Genomic DNA, 22,804 nt, shown 5'->3' with positions numbered 1-22,804 from the left:
GCTTAGCACCTGCGTTCGATTCGCAATTGCACCGAGATTTCTTTATTTGCGCGATTTCTTGTTCAAAACGCTGACCTTTCGGTCAGAGCGAACGACGCCGACACCGACGACATCGCTGACTCCGGAATTTCAGTGAAACGGGCCTTTTAACGTTATCGCGTCAAAATTGCCTGAAGGAAAACAGATTTCTCGATTTCCTCGAGTTCAGCTTTACCAGGTGGTTTTCGTCTTGTCAGATTGCGAGTAGTCTGGGGCTCATTGTTTGCTGTTATTCTTATTACTAGTTTTCCTGTCGTGAATGGATGAATGACGGAACTGTATTCCTGGCACGTTTTTTTTTATTTGTATTTCGGATGCTTGCATGGGCACAGTGCAAAACTAAGTCAAAGATACGCGAACTTGGATACTTGCCGAATATCAAACAGCGAGTGACATGATGCACATGCATCCAAATATCTATAATTCACTTTCTTCTCAAAAAACAAAGAGTGGTCACTTGCAGGAATACTCGTTGCCACTTCGGAAAATAACAGAAAATTCACCCACTACTCGTATCTGTACTGCGTAATGTTGCATGCTCAGAGGACAACAACAACAGGTACTATATGTAAGGCAGTTTTTTGAATTGGTCGCAGTTTACTTTTCCAGTTGCTCTAGGCTTAAACGAGGAAGTACGATATCAAGGTAAGTGTAGCGCAAAAGATATGAACAATGAAGAAACCGGGACAGACAAAGCATTCAGTCTGTTCTCCGTCTCAATTACTTCAGCGTCCGTATCTTTTGCGCTTCACCCACCGAGGTACTCTTGTGTTTATGGTGATTGACGGCTGAACCGAAGGACGAGGGATCGATTCCCGGCGGCGTTGCCGCATTGTCAACGGAGGCGAAAATACCCGAGGCCGTGTGCTGAAAATTTAGGTGCGCGCCAAAGAGCCCCAGGTAATCCGGAGCCCTCCACAGCGGCGTCTCCAATAATCATATCGTGGTTTCAGGACGTGAAACCCCAATGATTGTGATTACCAGTTAGATTGTAGTTAGGCCGTAGTTGAAGAACAGGCGTCCTTGCGGAAGGCTTCTTTCTATATGAAGCGGCACCGCGAGAGTTGAGGCGCAAGGTTGTTTTGTTGCGCATTTAACTTTGCCGTTTGAGGAAGCGGGAAAGAGGAGCGGCGGCGTCTGCGTCGCGGCATGCCTTTCGCGCCGAGCTGTGGTAAACAGGGGCCCGTTTGGGCTACACATGCCCCGGGGGGGCACAATGCGCGCGACAGACCGTGCTGCTGGCATTCGCGCGCACGCTGGTCCGACGGCGGAAACAAGTTCCCTTATCCTCTCACCGCAAAAAAAAAAAAAAAAAAAAAATCGGTGCGCGAGAAGCCAAGGGGAAACGAAAGAGCAATGAAAAATATACACCAGCTAACAAAACGCGAGGTCACCCGCTCACCGCTGCCATAAGTTGAGTGTGTGTGTATGTTGTGAGCGCCCACACCGTGCGCCCCAAACCACTCAGCCGCTCGCCGACGCACACACCCGATGTCGCCGCCGTCGCTATCGGGTCCTACTAGTGCTGTCCGTAGTGCCGTCGACAGCGCCGTACGTACTACTCCCCCTTGTTGACCGCCGCCGCTGCTGCCGCCACCGTAGTGGTACAGACGTCGACGCCGCGTTGCGTGCGTGAAGGATTCGCTCACTCGCCCACTACACCGAGAGTGTGTCGGTTTTTTTTGTCATTATTATTTCTTTCCCCCCTTGTCTTCTTTCCTCATCTGACGCCAGCCCGGCTCCACTGGCTTCTCGGTTTCTCTACGCGGAACGTTTTTTCTTCTTATTATTCGTCCGTCCCGCCTTGACGGCCCGGATGACATCGACTCTCCAACCAAACATACAGTGCGCTCACAGATGAGGAAAAACTCGCCCGGCTTCCAAGTGAAGGACTGAGATTTCGTCGAGAGCGGTTACAAGCAAACGTGTCCCAGGTAAGTGCGTACCCGATTGGTATGCGTACATCGCGACACGTTCGTGCTTTATGGAGTCAAAGATGGTCGTGTTGCTCGGGGCTGGAGGGGAGTCGCTCTCCTCAGATGTCTTGTTGCTTGTGGTTTTCTGCGTGCTCTAAACGATGGTCATTAGAGTACGAATGCCCATCTGTGACGTGACTGTGCGTAAGTCACGACAGAGTGACTGTTTGGACTGCCTCAATAGTGTGTGCACTTGAGTTGGCGCGGCGAATGGTGCAAGTTAGTGTCGGTCGGGTGACGTGTGAAGAGGAAAACGTAACGCGACCACAGTGATGATGTGTGAACGACTTTCCTAGTAAGATAGCGGCCTGTCAGAGGGAAATCGAACATTTCCTTTTAACAACCGTCGCGGCTCGAAGGCCTCATCATATGATGCCCGACTGCGGTAACGCGTCGCCTTAATCCCTCTTCAGTGAGAAATGCCGACCCCCCCCCCCCCCCCTTTCTGTGTGGTTTCGTAGGGGTCCATACAGGCCTGCAATGGTGTTTGAGTGGGCCTGAAAAGGGAAGTGGGGAACGGTGTGTGCTACGAGAAGGCGGGCATACTTAATTTCACACTGTTTTTCGACCCAGCTTAAGAACAAGTTTTCATTTTCTCATGCCTTACTTCGGGCAGAAAATGCAAAAAAATGCAAAGCCCTAAATGGTAATTTTAAAGGTATTTATAAGGACTTTGAAGCTGCGGAATATTAACCTATAGAGCACGTGAGAGTTGTGTTACAAATGTCACAATAACGTTGAAAGTGGGTGCACTCTACCTATAAATTTTACATGATTGTATATTGCTTCATAGAACTGCAGAAATGTGAAGGAAATAAACAAAGACAAGTTTCAAATTAACGGGTTCTCTAGAATATCCGAAAGCGAAGTTTAGGTCAGATAATGCAGTGTCAGGGTACATTCATATTTCTGAATTCATGCATATGAAACTGGCTCAGAAAGTTCGCATCCTCACTGTACTATACTACTCGTGAAAGTAGCCCTTGAAAAGGTGCAGCGCTTCATGTTTTTGCAAAACATGAAGCTGTCACCTTTCACACTAGATGCACTCTGGCTAGCGAAACAGGATAAGTCTAAAGATACATGGTCAGTGCCAAAGACTCTCGTTATGGCATCCTTAAGCGCGTGCGAGGCGATAAGAACCCTTTTTACTTACTAGATAAGAGACTCCAATTTCCTCCCAGTTAAGGCTCTTCCTCGAGCAATCATATTTTTGTAAAGAAGATTCGTAAGCTTGAGATTAGATATGTGCGAAGTTTACCCTCGTCGTTCTCAAGGGGCGTCGTCGGTCGCTGGACGTTTATCCCACAAATGAACTGCGGTAGATTTCGAATTTCTTCTTTATTCGTTCGCTTCTGCATGTCATAATAGTTACCACTGCTAAAACGTTTGACGTGGTTTACGATCATTAATGGCAAACACCCAGCAAATATTATTCTACACTGCATCGAAGGTTCATTACCCATGCAGTTCATGTATACTGTTTCCAGAGTTACAAGCGAGCAAGGACATTGAAGCTGATTCCTGAAATACGACATAACAATGATGAGCAGTGCTAGGAAGTGTTTGCCTATTCTTCGCGCTTGTGGTACCTGACGTCCTTTTGCCGTAATAGCTGTTACTTGATACATAGCTATCGAATATGACGTGTTTCTGACTACCGCAATGGAATATGGCGCCCACAGTGTACAACCGCATCGCGTTTTCAATATGGGACTGTTAGAGGAAAGCGTTCCCAAATCATTAGTCTGGACACGAGCTGTTTATTATGTTTACTTCTAAATTTCTAAAGCAATTCGTCAATTTTGGAACACAAAAAGGTAACAGATCTCTGAGTACAGATCTGTTCATGGTGGTTTGCTGATTTTTTTAACGCCACAATTTCTTTGAACGTGATGATAGTGAATGCCGTAGAGTCGTCTGAAACAACATGTTCAGGCAAACATAACTAATGAGTATAATTACCATGCTAAATGATGCGCCACGCCTGTATCGACACCATAAACGCACAAGTATACCAGTGACAACTTCCGTAAGACACCTTATTCATTCAGCTATTCAGTACATATTGGTTTGTAACAATTTGCCCCTTACATGGACGCATCTACAGTTGTGTACATGCTCAAGGTATCCGCCACGTAAGCCATTTAAAAGGTGTCAACTTTACGGAAGCAGTCCGACGCGTCTTACAGGACAGGGTGGCTGAATTGCCCTAGGAGATTTTTCGTTTCCGCGTCTTTGTGAGAGAGTCGTTCCTCGTCCGCCTGGCATCGAATGGCGGTGGCGCGCTGTATAGCTCCAGGCTAGTGCTATTCTTGTCGGCTCACGATGGCGCAAGTGCACGGCGTTATACTGGCAACACGCCGTTGTCGTTAGTTCGACGAAAGGGGGTGCATTCAGGTTATGTTCTGCGGTAGCTTAACAGAGGCACAGGCGAAAGTTTTGCCGTCGTCGTGCTTAAAATGAAGGTCTCAGGTTTTGAAATGCTTTGTTAATATGCGAGCTCTGTACCGGCAATGTCTCTTGACTGTGAGGATACCAGAGTTCATGAAGGTTAGCATCGTCTTAATCTATAAATAAAGGGACAACAGGGACTTCATAGATATAGGAAATCTATGGAGATACAAACAGTGAGCTCTAAAAGGGATTATTAGTATTACTCCAAGGCCTTCACTGCATTGGCTGTAGTCACTCATGGTAAATGAGACGCCAAAGTTAGGGTCCCTAACTGCCCTATTCTTTCCCAAGGAAGAACTATAGAAGGGCTCAGACGCAGTTTTTCGCACCAGACTGTACCTATAGCATATGATATAAGCAAATAAGCGAAACGAAAACAAAAAGCTGCCCATTAAACTGCCCGTATTTCCGAGCGGAAAACAAGTTCACCTTTAATTATTTGACCTTAACGACCGCCACCGATTCACGTATAGATCTAGAAACGTGTTTCGTTTCTTTAGTGAGTGCGACAGGCCTGTTTAACAACAATTGAAGAATGTGCTGCGATTTTTTAATAAACAGGTCCTTGAAAGCGGCGTTATCGATTCGCAATCACCCCAATAAAAAATTGTTGAATGATGATTGGTCAAGCAGGTTATTAACGAACCAACACCTCCGCATTCAGCTTGTAAAAAAAGAGAACAAGAAAAAAGCGGGTGTCCAACGAAACGAAAGTTACCGGCCGGTCAGCCCAGAACTGTCCGTTGCCTGCAATGTTCTCACAAAAAGTAACCGTAAATAAAATTACAACCACCGTAGAATGCAATCAACCAAATGAACAAGAAGTATATGACAGGCTGGGTTCACTCTATAAGACAGGTGATAGAATGTTGACCAATGCCTATGTATAGTTAAAGCGAGAGGCAGACAGAAACGTGAGGGCCCCATCTCGCCACTTTTTCAGGGCCGAAGCAGAGCGGCGGCGGCGGTTACAGGCTGTTGGGACCTGAGTCCTGTGGGTCTCGTCGTTGGTAGCTGGCTCCCATCGGACTCGTCCCTTATAGCGAGAAGCAATGCTTATATGGGAAAACAGAGAACAGACGTTTATTTACATTAGAGAGAGGTCAATAAGAAAGTTTAGATATATAGTGGCGTTCTTCGTACATGGCGAGCTCTCCACTCGAAAAAGCACACCGAATGAGCCGTGGGGGCTCATTATAAAGGGTCTGTCCTCCCCAGATCCCTAGATCGGGGACCGCGTACAGAGGGCACCGTCCAATCACGGACCACACATTACCCGCGAGGGTGACGAGCACGCACGGTCCACGCGAACGTTCAAAACTGAAGCGTGGTCACCGCACGGCCATGTGGCACGAACGCGGCTCCCCCCCCGTCAAGGTGTGTCGCTGGGCGAGGGGTCTGAAGTTGATGACTGCATCCATCGAAAGGGCCGCCGTAAACAAGCTTCAAATGGTGCCGAACGATTCGTTCAATTAGCGGGACGATTCCCGGCCGCCGCCGCCGCCGTCATCTTCCAAAGAAGAAGCTGCACCGGTGGTCTCCCGAACTGCTCACGGCGCCGCGGCGGCAGGACGCCGCACCCTCCGGCCAGGTGGGAACAATACATGGCGGACACAGGCCGCCAACCCGTTTGGCGACTCAAAAGGAACATCAAAAGGAACGCCGATCCATTGTCAGACCCGGCGCCGGTCCTAACAGCCTCTCCGCCGGGGAAAGAAGATCCCGAAGTGCAGTGGCCAGCAGGTACTGTGCAGCGGGATCTGTATTGCAGCTTGTCGGCTCTTCCTCTATTACTTTGGTCCCGAACACTGGATCCGATGATCATCGACCAAGAGGGCGTTGCTCGCAGGGATGAGGTGAACCCCTCCACCATATTCTCCGCCCACCACAAACGAGGAACTGCGGAAACTGCGCCGAAAGCACACCCACACACAAGCAAGCACACGGCAATTCTCTACTCAGAATCACCAGACTCAGATTCACCTGTGGAAGTCATTTCCTTCTACCTCAACTTTATTCCTGTGGCCCCCGCCGAGTCGCAACACCACATCAGCCACTTTTGAAGACATTAAACAAAACACTTGACACATGATTGGATAAATACAGAAAACTAGTGGGCCTCAAATCGAGGATAGAAAGCAGAAAATCGTTTTGAAGCCCTCGGGGTACTAGGGACAACGACTCAGACCATCTGCGTTGCTGTTGAGTTTACCCTTCTTGTAATGGATATCAAAGGTGTATTGTTGAAGAGCTAAGCTCCAGCGCAAAAGACGGCCGTTTTTCGATGACATGGACTGTAGCCATGTGAGGGGACAGTGGTCAGTCTCTATTGTGAACCTAGAACCGGCGATGTAACAAGCTAGCTTCTGCACAGCCCAAACAACGCAGGCACATTCCTTTTCTGAGGCACTGTATGCTTCCTCACGAACAGAAAGCTTTCTACTGGCATACAGTACAGGGTGTTCCTGGTCGTTCTCTCCCCTCTGACAAAGCACGACACCCATACCCCGGTCGCTGGCGTCACACTGAAGAATGAACGGCTTAGAGTAGTCAGGCGCGCTCAACACTGGCTGACTTTTTAGTGCCTTCTTTAGCGTAGAAAATGCATGTTCCTTGGCCCCATCCCATTTTACGGTCTGGGGTTCAGTCTTTCTAAGAGCGTCTGTCAAGGAACTTGCAATGTCAGAGTAACGCGGGATATACCTTTGATAATAACCGGCCAATCCAAGAAACGACCGAATGTCTTTCTTGGTTCGTGGTTGGGGAAAGTTGTCTATTGCGGCCAGCTTTACTTCTGACGGCCGGCGGTAGCCTTGGCCTATTACATGCCCTAGATAAGCTACCTCAGCGCGCCCCAATTGGCATTTCGCAACCTTCACTGTTAAGCCGGCCTCACGCAGACGACATAGCACAGCTCGCAAGTGTTTCATGTGGTCTATCCAGGAAGAAGAAAAAATAGCAATATCATCTAGGTACGGGAGGGCAAAGTCCTCCATACCCTGTAACACTTTGTCCATTAGGCCAGAAAAGCAATAAGGGGCATTCTTTAATCCAAAACTAAGGACCTTCGGCCGAAATGTTCCCATCGGGGAAATAAACGCCGCAAGCCTACTAGCCCTTTCAGTTAGAGGCACCTGCCAGTATCCCCTGACTAAATCCAAAGTCGAGATGAAATTGGCACTGCTGACTTGCTCAAGTCTTTCCTCAATATGCGGAATTGGATAAGTTTGGTCCTTTGTAATCGAGTTGAGCCTCCGATAGTCAATACACGGTCGCGGCTCTTTCCCTGGGACCTCAACCAAGATCAGAGGCGAGGTGTAATCACTCTCTCCTGGCTCGATCACTCCTAGCTCGAGCATTCGGTTTATCTCCGCGGCCATTATTTCCCGTTGCCTCGGGGAAACGCGGTAAGCTTTAGAACGAATTGGTTCCGAAGATGTCAGCTCAATATCATGAACTAGGGCTTTGGTTCTGCCAGGTGTGTCTGAAAATGTTTCTTTAAAGTCAAACAATAGTTCCTTCAGTTCCGCTTTCTGATCTGGCTCCAACTCCGCCTGTTCTACCAGGTTACTAATAGTCTCGCCAATGTCTTTGTTTTCTGTTGTTAACTCCGGGAAATCAATAGGCATTTCTTCCGGTTGATTGAGCGACATGTTTACAACGGCATGCCTCTGCTGGTACGGTTTGAGCAGATTAGTGTGGTACACCTGTTGCGTTTTACGCCTTCCCAGTCCAGTAACCAAGTAATTTGTGTCTGACAATTTCTGAACTACCTCAACAGGTCCCTCCCACTGGACCTGAAGTTTATTCTTCAGTGAGGGTTTCAGTATCATCACTTTTTCCCCCACTCGAAAGCTTCGCGTCCGGGCTGTCTTGTCATAATAGCGCTTAGCGTTGTTTTGAGCTCTGCGCATTTCCTGCTCCGCTAGTTCTTGAGCTGCGTGAAGTCGGTCCAACAGCTCAAGTACGTATGCTACTACCGAAGGGTCGTCCGCCCGGCCCTCCCAAGATTCTCGAACAATGCGAAGTGGGGAGCGAAGAGCACGTCCGTAAACTAGCTCCGCAGGCGAAAACCCTGTTGATTCGTGAGGAGCGACCCGAAGCGCGAACATAGCTGCGGGCAAGCAAGCCTCCCAATCCTCTTTTTGCTCATAACAAAGGGCGCGTAGCAGCCGTTTCATGACTGAATGTACCTTTTCTACAGCATTTGACTGAGGGTGGTACACTGAACTGTGGATGATTTTAACACCACACTTTTCTAGAAATGTCGAGGTTAGTGCACTTGTAAAAACAGATCCCTGGTCGGACTGAATTTCTGCAGGGAAGCCTACACGTGCAAAGATAGATAAAAGCGCTTTAACTACCTCTTCCGAGCTGAGCTCCTTTAACGGTACTGCTTCCGGGAATTTCGTGGCCGGGCAGAGCACTGTGAGTATGTGCCGGTACCCGGACTGCGTTACAGGAAGTGGACCCACTGTGTCTATAACTAGCCTGCGAAACGGTTCTGTGATAATGGGGACCAGCTTCATAGGTGCTTTAGCCTTATCCCCTGGCTTGCCAACGCGTTGGCACGTGTCGCAGCTTCTTACAAATGCCTCCACCTCCCGAAAGCAGCCGGGCCAGTAAAACTCCCGTAACAAACATTCTTTTGTTTTTTTGATGCCGAGATGCCCTGACCACAAACCTCCGTGGACCAGGTGCAGCAGCTCCTTGCGGAAAGGATACGGTACGACTAGCTGATTAAACCGAACTCCTTTTCGACTCGTGTACTTTCTGTACAAGACGCCCCCCTTCTTGGTGAACTGAATGTTTTGCTTAGCCACCCCTTCCTTCGCGTCTGGCGTTAGGTTACGGAGAGTGGAGTCATTTTCCTGTTCCACTATCAGTTCTGTAGGACTTACATTTAACAGCTTTATAGTGCATTCTACTTCTCGAGATGCCTCGGATTCATCCGGTTTCTTACATCTTTCTTTAGATATTGTGTTTTGAGGCTCCATTATAGGGTGGTCCAGTTTCGTGCCAGGTAAAGAAGGCTCTGCCGCTGAAGCTGTTTCGTCTGCCACCGGATCTTTATAAACTGTCTGAGCGGCGAGCTCCCTTGCTTTGGATCGAGTTAAGGCCTGTACGATACCCTCACTGAACCCAATTCCTTTTTGTCGCAGCAAGTACTCTGATTTATTTGAGAACAAATACGGGTATTGCACTGGGAGATGTGCCGAAACGGCAGCTTCAGTGTCTAGAACACCGAAAGGGCCTTCGATGCGGACTCTTGCTACTGGGAGACATGCACTGTTTGTCTCTACTGCTTGTCTTATCCATGCGTATTCTCCTGTAAACTGACTCTCCTCGACATAGGACGGGTGTACTACATCCATAGTGGCGGCCGAATCGCGGAGCACGCGGCACGGTTGGCCGTTCACGACTAGGTCTCGGATGTATGGCTCTAGCAATTTCATGTTTTCGTCATTACTACAGAGTGACATTAACACAACTTTCGGGTTCTTACAACCCAAAGAAATATGCCCCGTCTGTTGGCAGTTATAGCAAACTATCGGCTTCTTGGCCTTGAACGCCTTTTTCTGTTGCCCTTCCGCCCTTTTCTCGGGTGCTTCTTCCTTTCTCTTGTTTTTCTCATCACCGCTTCCTTTGGAGTCTAAACCCCCCTTCGGCATATACCGACCCGACTTTGTCCATCGCGGAGGCTTGTCGGCCCGATATTTACTAATCTCCCTCCTAGGGACATCCTCGCCTTCGAGGGCACGGCGATTTACGTACTCCTCTGCGAGCTCTGCCGCTCTCGTGATAGTATCTACTCCTAGTCTATCCTGAACCCAGTACCTAATGTTTTCAGGTAGACGCCGAAAGAATTGTTCCAACGCAAAACACTGCAGAGTCTTTTCCGCGTCGCCAAGCGCACCCTCCTCTCTAAGCCATTCCTCCAGATTTACCTTTAAGGTGTACGCAAACTCTGGGTATGACTCGTCTTTGGCTTTCTCGATCTCACGAAATTTTCGCCTGAACGCCTCCGCTGACAGTCTGTACTTTTTGAGCAGACTCGCTTTGACTCTGTCATAGTCGTCTGCGTCTTCTTTACCCATACGGGCTATAATGTCAGCTACTTCACACGGCAGCAGCGTAAGCAAGCGCTGGGGCCACGTGTTTTTAGCAAAATTTTCCCTCTCGCACGTGCGCTCAAAGTGCACCAGAAAAAGACCCATGTCCCCTCCTACCGCGTAGGATGGCATCAAATCTGTCATTCGGCGCTCTCTTTCTCGTGCCACTGCGCTAGCTCCGTTCATTGATTGAGCCTTTGCTAGTTCAATTTCTAGGCGTTTCATTTCCATACGATCGATACGTTCTCTTTCCCTTTCCTCTTTTTCCTCATGACGTCTCTGTTCCTCTTTTTCCTCACGACGTCTCTGTTCCTCTTTTTCCTCACGGAGCCTCTGCTCCTCTTTTTCCTCACGGAGCCTCTGCTCCTCTTTCCTTTGCGTAATAGCCTCCAAGCATTCGCTCAGCTCCTCGTCATCTGCCCCGATCTTCTCGATGGCGTCAATGATCTCCTGCTTTCTTTTCGTCTCGGCAATTACCTGGCCCAGCTCTCGGGCCAACTCTAACAACTCTGGCTTTTTTAGTCCCTTCAAATTCATGGCGGTCCTTGGTGCTGCTAACTCTTTTAACTAAACAACTTTGACGTACTATCAATACTTCCGTCCACCGTTACCAAATCACTGCTTTGTTTACAATCCTACGCAAAGCCTGGTGATATCTCAGCAAAGAAAAGCAGTGCACTCACCCTATGCAGTCATGAATTCGGACGCGTTCCTTCCAGTGTTGTCAGTGATGCCACGAAGCAGTTTTGTCCGACTCTAGGTCCTCCAGACAGCAGGTCTCAGCATTGCCTCCTGGTCGATGAGCTCGATCCCACCGCTGCCATCCAGTTGTTGGGACCTGAGTCCTGTGGGTCTCGTCGTTGGTAGCTGGCTCCCATCGGACTCGTCCCTTATAGCGAGAAGCAATGCTTATATGGGAAAACAGAGAACAGACGTTTATTTACATTAGAGAGAGGTCAATAAGAAAGTTTAGATATATAGTGGCGTTCTTCGTACATGGCGAGCTCTCCACTCGAAAAAGCACACCGAATGAGCCGTGGGGGCTCATTATAAAGGGTCTGTCCTCCCCAGATCCCTAGATCGGGGACCGCGTACAGAGGGCACCGTCCAATCACGGACCACACATTACCCGCGAGGGTGACGAGCACGCACGGTCCACGCGAACGTTCAAAACTGAAGCGTGGTCACCGCACGGCCATGTGGCACGAACGCGGCTCCCCCCCCGTCAAGGTGTGTCGCTGGGCGAGGGGTCTGAAGTTGATGACTGCATCCATCGAAAGGGCCGCCGTAAACAAGCTTCAAATGGTGCCGAACGATTCGTTCAATTAGCGGGACGATTCCCGGCCGCCGCCGCCGCCGTCATCTTCCAAAGAAGAAGCTGCACCGGTGGTCTCCCGAACTGCTCACGGCGCCGCGGCGGCAGGACGCCGCACCCTCCGGCCAGGTGGGAACAATACATGGCGGACACAGGCCGCCAACCCGTTTGGCGACTCAAAAGGAACATCAAAAGGAACGCCGATCCATTGTCAGACCCGGCGCCGGTCCTAACAAGGCGTCCAAACTGTCGCGAGCGTTGGCACGTTGTGCTGTGGCTCACACCTAGAGATTTCCGCGTGAGCTATGCGAGAAGAGCGGCACGGTGGACAAAAAATAATAACGATTATGATGTATGGAGATGCTGATGACGCTACTATAGCATTTACAGATTGCCAGATATCAATAAACTTGGCGAAAATGTTAATTATTCAATTAAAAGTTACGTAACTAGGGTGTAGGCAAACCGTATAATAATACACAGGAAGAAATCTACAGCGGCTCTATCACATATATCATGGTTGTCTACAAGTAGAGCAATAATATTTCAATAAAGAAGGGTGCGTGTCAGGCAAGGAAGGTTACAACAGCTGCGTCTTGCCAATACTTACGGAAGTCGAGGTTTTGACGGAAGCCTGTTTGATTGCGAACATTTGGCAGGTATTTTCTGATCATAAATGAATCTTTGCCGCTATTCCTCAAGAGGAAAGTTTACAACAGCTGCATCTTACCGATATTTACGGAAGTTGATGTTTTGACGGAAGCCCGTTTGGTCAGGCAGTAGCATGATAAAACTAATAGAAGGGTACCTATAATGAAAAAAAAAATTCGAAAAAAGACGTTTCCAATGTGAACAAGGCTGCCGTCAGGGGAGCCGAAATGTCTTTTGCCGTATTCTTTTTCATGGCTGGTGACCTCCTTCTATAATTCTATCATGCCGATATCTATGGACCAGAACATCTATGTTTACTAAGTGGGTTCATCGTAAATTGGTCTAAAGGTATAACCTTAAGGGACAACTAGAGAGCAGTGCGAGTCGGGTAACAAATGCATATGTATGACATAATAATTGAAATAAAAAGTAAATAGTCATGAGTGGACGATCTATAGTTAGAAGTCTACCTACCATTACCTCGTCCTAGGTAAATGGAAGTCGTGTTAAGGCTCACAAACATTCCGTTTTTCGGTCAGCTATCCACCATCGGAATAGACTAGACAGCAATATTGTGCGCTGTAACACCATTCAATCATTTATGAACATGATACAGTGTGTCCATTTTGAAATATGAGCTGTTTGACATCGCATCTTCTTTCTTTTTATTCCGGTATGTATTTTCTTTCGATGCTTAGTATGCATTTTCTTGGCTCCACTCCTGCATGGGCCGTGAAAAGCCTGCAGTATGTTCAAATAAAAAAAAGTCTATTGCCACTGGTATTTAAGAGTAGTAGATTGGATACTAGAAGATAGCAAGCGTACCGATGGGGGGCGAGAGGTTATTTAGGCAGATGAGATTAAGAAGCTTATGGGGATAACGTTGCCGCAGAAATCACAGCACTAGTTTAATTGAAGAAGTATGAGAATCGCAGAGGCATTCGCCCTGCAGTGGACGTGGTCATGTTGTTGCTGATGATGATACTGGCTAACATCGGCAGCGCTACACAAAGAGTTAATCGTAACAGCTCCTCGAATGACAGGCTCAGTTCGATGAGATAAAAAGAACAATAAATACAGCGTAGTTGACGAGTTTCATTTGATTTTTTACCCTACACTGGGGGAGTGGAAGTGGGCCGAAAAAAAAAACACCCAGAACGAGAGGAAGTACACAAGTTGCACGCGCTCATACCAGCGTTCATTGTGCAGTACAAATGTGGTCATAGAGCCCAGAAAGCTGCAGAAAGTGCAGCAGAGCGCATATAGGGCCCTCAGCTGAGGTGGCAGTGCCCCGCCGCGGTGGTCTAGTGGCTAAGTCACTCGGCTGCCGACCCGTAGGTCGCGGTATGAAATCCCGGCTGTGGCGGCTGCATTTCCTATGGAGGCGGTGATGCTGTCGGCCCGCGTGATCAAATTTGGGTGCACGTTAAAGAACTCTAAGTGGTCGAAATTTCCGGAGCTTTCCACTACGGCGTCTCTCATAATCATATGGGGCCTTTGGGACGTTAAACCCCACATATCAATCAAATCAATAGGTGGTGGTCTGAAGTTCCGGTCCGATTATCTATATTTCCGTAAACGAGCCCTCAATCATCCATTCCGCTTAGCGAAACACGTGATATCTGTCTGTCTTCCATCTAACTGTTTTTCATCTATCATCGGTTCGTTTCGTTATCAATTTCGTTTAGAGGCATGCCAAATCTGTCCAACCGTTTTTCATCTGTAAGGGGGGTTATATTCTACGGTATCGCCGCAATCACGAACGCTGCGCGAGATACTTTCAATCATTCGTGAATAGCTGCGCAATGAACACACGGACAAGAAAGAAATGGGCATCACCGGGGAGTGTCATGAGGCAGTACATACTTGCCCATAGAATCGCCCTTACTGTTATTTTAATCATACCTGTACGGAAACAGTTGCCTGTTTATAAAAGCGACGCCCAACAAAAAGTGGCACGCTGCATCGCATAAAGGTAGACCAGGTAAAAATCAGGCAATAGCAGCAGCAGCTATCAAGCACCAAAGAAGCTGGTTGGGGCATATTGAGAGAGATTCAGTATCGGAATGCGCTGGATTGATTAATTGATTGATCGATATGTGGGGTTTACCGTCCCAAAACCATTATATGATTATCAGAGACGCCGTAGTGGAGGCCTCCGGAAATTTCGACCACCTGGGGTTCTTCAGCGTGCACCCAAATCTGAGCACGTCCTCCATCGGAAACGCAGCCGCCGGGTTTCGATCCCGCGACCTGCGGGTCAGCAGCCGAGTACCTTAGCCACTAGACCACAGCGGCGAAACCGGAATGCTCTGGAACGGATAATTACCACCTTATATAATAAAAAGGAGTAAATGCTTCCTCGACAACTTCATTGAGATAATATGTCTAAAGTTTAAATTTTTTTGATAAAAGGGATTTACATTGTAAATGCGTTGGTTTATGTATGATTTAAGTGATTTGTATATATTGAAAAAAAAATTGAAATTGTCTGTTGTCTGTTATGAATCGATATTAAACATTGATATAACCTTTCAGTTGTGTACATATTATTAGTATAGTACTTTAATTATGCCAAGTTACTCAATGTGTAATTATGCATAGTCTGATTGTAATCTCGTGTTTAACTACTGCATGGGCCCGAGGAGGGCCTGCATGCAGTGTATGTAAATAATAAAAAAAAAGGTTACCGCGCTGCTTCCGGCTTACACAACTAGCATAGTCCAAAACTGTCAAACTGCAGACGAGCTACTTGTCGCATATCCAGCACCGTTATCGGAGAGAACGTAAAATAGGACACGATTTGTGCGGTATAGGCTCTGAGGTTAAGGTAATAGAACGTGTATTTGATCATGGCAGTAGGTATGACCACTTCTCTTGGCGGCAACGTTACCTCCAATGTAACGAGAGGGTCGACTTGAGGTAGCAAAACTCTTAAAATAAAACGCTTGCATTACATTTGAATAAATACGGTACCTAATTGAATAGGTCAAGAAGGCAGCGTCGTATTTATCAATGAAATGCCTGCTATCCAAAGGGTACAGAGCAACTGAAACGTGTGGACGACTTGAGGCTCACCTGCTTTCAGCTTATGGGTTAGAATAAGCAGGAATTCAGAATAGCGTTGTTATCTTATTTTCACTGTGCGAAAATGATGCAGTCGGAAGCAATGAGCTCATAGCCTAAGAAATCGGCAAAGTTTCCTGTTATTTTCTTCTTCCCCTAAGTTGCTGAGCTGACGCTGCCGCTGTAAGTGGCCCTTTATTATTGTAAGGGATGAAAAATTTTCGTACGAGATCGAAACGCTACACAGTGAGAACTCTCGATTGCTCTTTGCTTATAAGAAACAGGGGAGAGAAGAAAGACTGAGAAGTCGTCGTTTTAATGTAATTTAAAAGTCATATAAGCGTACTTAGAACAAGATAAGAAATAGAAAGGCTTGCTTTTGAATGCATGCACGGAGCGGATACCATCGTAGTGAAAATAAGGGCTACCTAGTCGGCACGATTCGTGCTCTCATTGCCGTAGTACACCCTCTTCAATGAAAGCTACGGCATAATCTGCTCACCCCTTTGACAACGTAAAACGTTTGGATCCCGTAGTGCCTAAACAGCGAAATAGGAAACGAAGAGAAGAGAGAGGTGCCGCCAGCTCGCGTGATAAGAAGGGTGCCGCCTATTCTGCGTTTTACGTCACGAGTCTGACATGACCATTGCCTCCAAGAGTCGCAACAGAAGTTAGCTACGCCTTGTGGCTGTCAGTTGGACAATCGCGCCGCCCTTTCGGTTTTTCTCTTCCCAGGCTTGCACACGCGCCCACACTTTTCGCGCTGCTCACCCGTGGTTGCTAAGCCGCGGGTGGGTGATGCTGACAGCGCGCATGACAGGCGAGAATGGCTCCATAAAACACAGGCCGCGGCAGGCGCCTCTGACGTCACCGGACTCCATGACGTATGGGGCATGCCCTCTTTTTTGGAACCCGTGTCTCTCCGAGCACGTATCGATAGTCAATTCTAGTTTTCCCTCGGCCGCGCGAGGAGATGACGCGAAGGGCCACACACGGGTGCGTTGCTGTCGGGGGCTGGGCCCTCGCACGTGACCGGTTCTTGATTAGGCGCTCCCCTCACGCACGCACCCATACGTACACGCACAGTACACACACACTTCACGATTCCTTCTCTCCCATCGCTTTGCGGCCCAGGTATTAACGGGCCCGCCAGCTTGCTGCGAACGCCATACGCCCGCTGCCAGTGGCACGCTCTTCTTGACACCGTTTTTGTTCTTTCTCCTCGCTAGGGGGGTCTTCGTCCTTCGTTCCTGACTCGTCACTGGAGGCGACGACACCGTAATCGTGTCAGGCTCGTTCGGAGCCGCTCCACGTTCTTCGCAGAGTACAAGTGACTTCGCCGCGGCCGACAGTTTTAAAAATTTGCCGGTCCTTTAAGTCTACCTGTGGTCTTCATCAGGACAAGATGCAGCCTATCACTTTAAAAAGAGCAGTGATCATCGCCGTCCTTGGCTCGTGTTTTGTCGTCCATTGCCTAGCCGGTCCTGCAAATAGGCAGCCCAACAACCTCGTTGACGGCGGTGCACCGGGTCCCGGCGACGTCGTACCTGAAGGCGTAGCGAAGGCCAGCAACGACTTCGGCATAGCCCTGTACCGGGCATACGCCAACGCCAGCGCGACGGGCAACCTCTTCTTCTCCCCGTGGAGTCTGAGTCGCGTGCTCGCCATGGTCCTGCTGGGGGCCCGCAACGAGACGGCAGCCGAGCTGTCCCGGGCCCTGGCCGTGGATCACTTTGAGGACCCGGCGGCGGCGTTCACGGCGCAGCGCAAGCTTGCCAAGCACCTGCTGACCAGCTCGAGTGAGCTAGCCTCGACCAGCATAGCGCTCACGCGGGCTGGAGACCCTGTGTCTCCGGAGTACCGGGCCAACCTGGACCAATACTTGGACGACGGCGGTGTCATGGAGGTGGACTTCTCTCGTTCGGAGGACCTGCTCAGCAAAGTCAACGGCGAAGTGTCTAGGCTCACAGGAGGTCGCATTAAAGACGCCTTACGAAGGTGAGCAGATAGACTGTCATTTAGAGAAACGCGCTGTATTCAAGATCATCACACGTTACCTATTTGCTTACTCTGTTAAGGAGAAACTGAGAGGACAGAGGGTGACTTTTCTTAAACTGCATTTGATGCTAATGAAAAAAAGTGTAATGTGCAATGCCCCATGAGTGTGACCAGTCTAGATACTGTCGTGGAGGCTAAATTGTTTTAGAACCGGGACCATTCAGGCCGAATGCATTTGCCTTGTGAAGCTGTTCTTGTCATAATTACAAAGAATAAGGATGCGAAAGATGTACTGTTTAAGAATACCAACCATCGTGTCGGTGCAGATTTGAAAGCATTTTCGGTTTGAAATCATAACACGCTAGTTCATTACGTCTTTTCATACATGGAACATGGCTGAACGGCACTGCATGACGACGGGACAAAAGAAAAAAAAGGGGGGGGGGGGCAAACAAGTTCGAGGGCAGTTTGTCACGTGCGCGTTTGTTTTTTTTTGCCTCCTTAATTACTTGTATAGTCTTCATGCAGTTCACCTAAATTTTAAATGTACGAACGACCTCGACTTAGCACCCTACTTCAATTGTTTTCATTACACACACGTGTTTGAGGCAGACAGTCTAGAAAAGATAAATTTTGTGCGATGCTTCTGTAACAGAGGCTAAACTAACTAAATCAGAGGCTAAAACAAAACTAAAAGCAAACGACCTAGTCAGAATCACTTTCGTTTTTTTCGGCACCTTCGCTGAAGCGAATCATAGGAGTAAACACTTACGCTTCTCGTGGCGGGAAATCCGACCAATAGGTGGGTGTTCTGCATGAGGAAAAGGGGCAAGCGTGCTTGCAAAAAAATGTGTGTACGCTAGTAGAGATTACTGGGAAATTGTTCACAGTGGTTTTCTCGAAAAAAAAACTGCCATTTTTATCGACGAGGTTCAGCAATATTCAGTGCTGCGTAACTGTGTCATTTAGGAGTATGTGGCGGCCCGTCCTCAGCGACGTCCTCATCACGACGTCCTGAGCGTTCAACACTCGGGGGAAAAAAATGCAGCATTTATCGCTTGCGCAAGCCATCGACGATAGAGATCCGGCTTGGCAAAGGGGAAAAACCGAATGCACCGAGTTACGAGTGTCAAGGCACTCATTATGGCCGCAGTGGGCGTTGGGCAAAACGGCGTTCAAGGCGTTTTACGCTTGTAGGCGGGGTACACAAGTGTGGGACGAACACTTTCGAACTCGCAGTTTCTTCGGTTTGATAAATTATAGGCTTTAAACATCTTCTTTGTTGATCGTGTGTGATATGACACGTTGTCCATTCATACAACAGGAAAAAGAGCATCAGTAATCTATGCGACAGAGTCTTCCGAAAAGAATTCGCGTGTTATCCGAGCACCCATGAAAAGTATATGCAAGTTACAATCACATATTTCTGAATGAAACATCGTAATAATCTGTATCTACTTTTCCTGATATCGCCATTTTTAATGCGCAAGTTCTTTCTTGAAAATCTTGCAATGGTCGCCGTATTGCTCCTTTAAATTATTTTGGGCCCTTCACTCTGATTCATTTTTTTTTTGCACTGAACAGTTCCAATTACAACAGCCTTCTGCACATTTCGTGTATAATGAAATCCTTGTTCGTTATCGATCAACATCATTACGCGAAGAAATACGCACCGACAGTGCACAGACACCCTGCTTACTTGGTCTGTACCAAGATCTTGTCATGACACGCGGTGATTTTGCATCTTATAACTACTAGCAAAGGAACGTGTAGTGAGGCAATAGGGAGCAGTTACAGATCGCTACTCAAGTTTCTAATGAACGCGTCACAAACATTGGCATGTACACGCTTTTTTTTATGGGATCCATTCCTTAAAACTTCCATATATTTTATTCAGTGTCAGCCGGACATACCCGAGTTCTCATAGTGTACAACTGTAGGCATTCACCACATTTCGTACTATTTCAAAAGCATGCAAGCATGTGTTTTTACCTCAAGCACGACACACACTATTGCCTCGGCAAGAATATCTTGCCGATGTTTTAAAAAAAGAAAGACCCTAAGAAATAGACATAATTGTGAAATTTTTGTTCCATCAACTCATTGAGGCCGGTTCTTTACTCTCCGGCGGAAAAACCGCGAAGTGCGTAGATTACGTGCGAACGTAAGAATGTACATAGTGACGCAATGAATCGAACCGCATCGATGATTTTAACCACATGCGGAGTGGCCCATTATTATTTTGTTGGCGGGACATAAGATTGAACACTTCCCGACAGCCTGAAACACATGTCGAAAAATATAGGTCAAAGGTTTGACCTCGGTAGCGACGCCCATATGAGGGCAAATTTCGAAAGTGCTAAGTATACGTATAATTAAGTGCTTGTTTGCCCAGTGGGAAAACAACCACCCCGAGTCTATAGTTCGACCGGCAATATAGCGGAGTCTTGATTTTTTGTTCGTAAAACCTTACGATTTTTTTCGGCTAAGTAATTTCTCGCTTACCGTGCAGGTCCCCGGACCCTCTGAGCAAACTGCTTCTGCTCAACGCGGTCCACTTCCGTGGCGTCTGGGAGAAAGCGTTCAACCCGAACGACTCCTTCGATGGCATCTTCCGCGGGGCCACGCGCAACACTCCCGTCCGCATGATGAGCGGCAAAGGCAAGTTCCCGCTGGCGTACGAAGGCAACGCGTACGTACTCGAGCTCCCCTACACGGGCGAGAGCAGCCTCGTGATCGCCCTGCCCAGACGCCGCAACCAGAAGGACCTCAGCGACATCGAGTCCCGGCTCGAGGACATCCTCGTGTCGGCCAGGCCCGAGCTGCGCTCCATCGAGGTCGAGTTGCCCAAGCTGACGGTGCGCAGCAGCCTGGACCTCAAGGAGCCCCTGAAGAAGTTGGGCGTCAACGCCCTCTTCTCCGAGCACCACGCCGACCTGAGTGGCATGCAGGCCGAAGGAGGCCTGTTCGTCGAAGACGTGCACCACGGCGCGGCTCTCGAGCTCGACGAGAAGGGCACGGTGGCGAGCGCCTCGACGGTGGCCATCATCGTGAGCCGCATTGGCACGCCCCGCTTCTCGGCCGACCGACCCTTCGTGTTCGCCATAAAGCATAGGCCGACAGGTCTCCTGCTGTTCGTCGGTCGCGTCACCGACCTCTGAGAAGACCCAAGACTGGCTTCTTCGAAGTCCGGGAGATGTGTATAACGTTATGCACTGATGATAAGCAAAGTGTGCCCGTTTGTGACCCATACTGGCACACTGACGGGTGACGTCACAGTGCTGCGCCAATAGAGTATCGCGCACTGTGTTGTAAGGACGTATACCTAGATGCTGCCTTTGTTGTACTTAGCCCCCGATAAAATATTTTCGATCTATACTGATCAAGGGTGACACATGTTCGATGGAAAAATATTGAGACCTCTCAAGCGGTAAAAGCAAAGGCGAGAGCTCAGCTGAAATTTGTCGAGAGTTCATTTTGCGGGTAAGACGCCTCGATACACTATACGGCACTGCCGGGCCTGGAAACAGACCAACCATTGGCTGCTTGTGTAGTCCACTTCAGGTTTTATTGTCGAACACAAAATTGTTAGTACCAATAGGGCTCTCTGCGTGTTAAGAGGTGTGTTGTAACGCTGCTAACACAGCGGAGGCGTCGACAAATACTCCAACGTTTAAAAAAATTGGATTCGCACTTACTTGAGCTTGTGAATGGTCTTAATAGGGAATCGAAAATATATTCTTGAATAAAAAAACTAAAAAAACCCGGCCACTAATGACGACACATCAGATACTAATGACGACACATCACGGGCCAAGCAGATCTAGTGCTTGTGTATGCGTTAGCGGTTTTCGTTGGAAAGTTGTGCTTCAGATCAAAGCAGTTAGCCAGGCAGAACACTGAAAAAATCGGTTTGTAGTTGAGTTTATGAAGGTGCATGATTGATAGACAAGTAGCAAGCTGAAAAGAAGAAAACACGGTAACGAGGTATAGGAAAGGAGGCTGCAGAAAACAGAGGTGGCGTGAATCTTGTTGTCCCATCAGTGTCTGAGGTGGGGACAGTGCTGGACACACCTGCCAATAGAATTACTTTTTCTTTGTATGTTTTATGGTGCTATTACAAAAAGCGGCTGTGCCGCAATCGTGCTGTAAATATGCGTGTAATTTAATTACAATAGAACAACGGTCCGTACATCTTTAATGCGATGCAATATTTCGCAGCTAAATATGATACAGATGTAATTCGCATCGCTGTTCCAGGAGGGATGCTCCAGCAGCGATGCGACACCCTACAGCAGCATCGCTGCTGTAGGGGGACGTGCCTTTCTGAAGAAATTTACCAGTGTTACACGGTCTATGCAGAAACTTGCTACTTTTTTCATCTGTGTGTAAAGACGTGTATTTGTACTTCGCGCACCCATGTACTTTGCCAAAGATCTTTATACGAGTATGTTTGCAATTATTACACAAGAAATTATCGTGAATCTGAAGATGAAAGTTGTCATGTCTGCGTGTGATGAGTGTGTCTGCTGCGCATGTTGATGTTAAATGTATTTTTTCCCACGTTTTTGCTTTTGAATGTTGTGATGACGTCTTGCGTGTAAACGTGTCGGTAAAAAAAATTACTGCAATAAATAGTTTATAGTTTATTTTGGTGTACTGTCAAACATAGCTCCACACTCTACGGGCATACGTAGCCGATAGTTGTGCTCGTGCTGAGTATTCGTGAATAAAATTTCGCGAACAACACTGTGTACAACATTGGCGATCGCTTCCACAAATCAAAGTGAAGAAAAAAAGATCAAATCAATGGTTTCCATATTCGTTTGATAACTCCAATCTAGCCATCACCATCGTCATGTTCCTTATGCACCGGACAGTTTAGATATTCTGTGGACTATAGCGTGCCTTTGTCTTGTTTGTGCTTGTTTTGTAATAAAAGATGTCGGAAAGTATTTCGCTGGGTTCCTCATAAAGCGTCAACAGCGAGTGCCTCGGAAATGCGTTTTCTCAGTGTTTGCATTATAAAGCCTTACCGTGGCTACATGTGTTGAGGAACTCGTCCTCCTTTCGTCTTGTTGAAAACATCTCGGCACTTGTTTGAAAAAAAAAAGTTCGGTGACGTTCAGCATTGCCCCGCTTGAAATCGATGAGAGGTGACAAATGGGGACGCGGGACAAAATGCGCTA

At 47.9% G+C, this 22,804-nt stretch overlaps 1 protein-coding gene across 2 annotated transcripts; it reads left to right on the top strand.

Annotated features, from left to right (window-relative positions):
* The first annotated feature begins 1,527 nt into the window (after positions 1 to 1,527).
* Positions 1,528 to 22,570, top strand: LOC119178782 (leukocyte elastase inhibitor A). 2 transcript variants are annotated; one of them, XM_075888932.1, is made up of 3 exons: positions 1,528 to 1,973; positions 16,847 to 17,615; positions 20,128 to 22,570. In XM_075888932.1, the coding sequence occupies exons 2-3, from the start codon at positions 17,023 to 17,025 to the stop codon at positions 20,774 to 20,776; spliced, it is 1,242 nt and encodes a 413-aa protein (XP_075745047.1). In that variant the 5' UTR covers positions 1,528 to 1,973; positions 16,847 to 17,022; the 3' UTR covers positions 20,777 to 22,570. The 2 variants fall into 2 exon arrangements, with proteins under 2 accessions (XP_075745047.1, XP_037285924.2); XM_037430027.2 differs by lacking the exon at positions 1,528 to 1,973 and having other exon boundaries at positions 16,773 to 17,615.
* Positions 22,571 to 22,804: the final 234 nt, after the last annotated feature.

The sequence above is a fragment of the Rhipicephalus microplus genome, chromosome 1, assembly GCF_043290135.1.
Source record: "Rhipicephalus microplus isolate Deutch F79 chromosome 1, USDA_Rmic, whole genome shotgun sequence".
Taxonomy (NCBI): Eukaryota; Metazoa; Arthropoda; class Arachnida; order Ixodida; family Ixodidae; genus Rhipicephalus; species Rhipicephalus microplus.
Note: the sequence above shows the minus strand (reverse complement) of the source record. Positions and strands in the feature narration are given on the sequence as shown.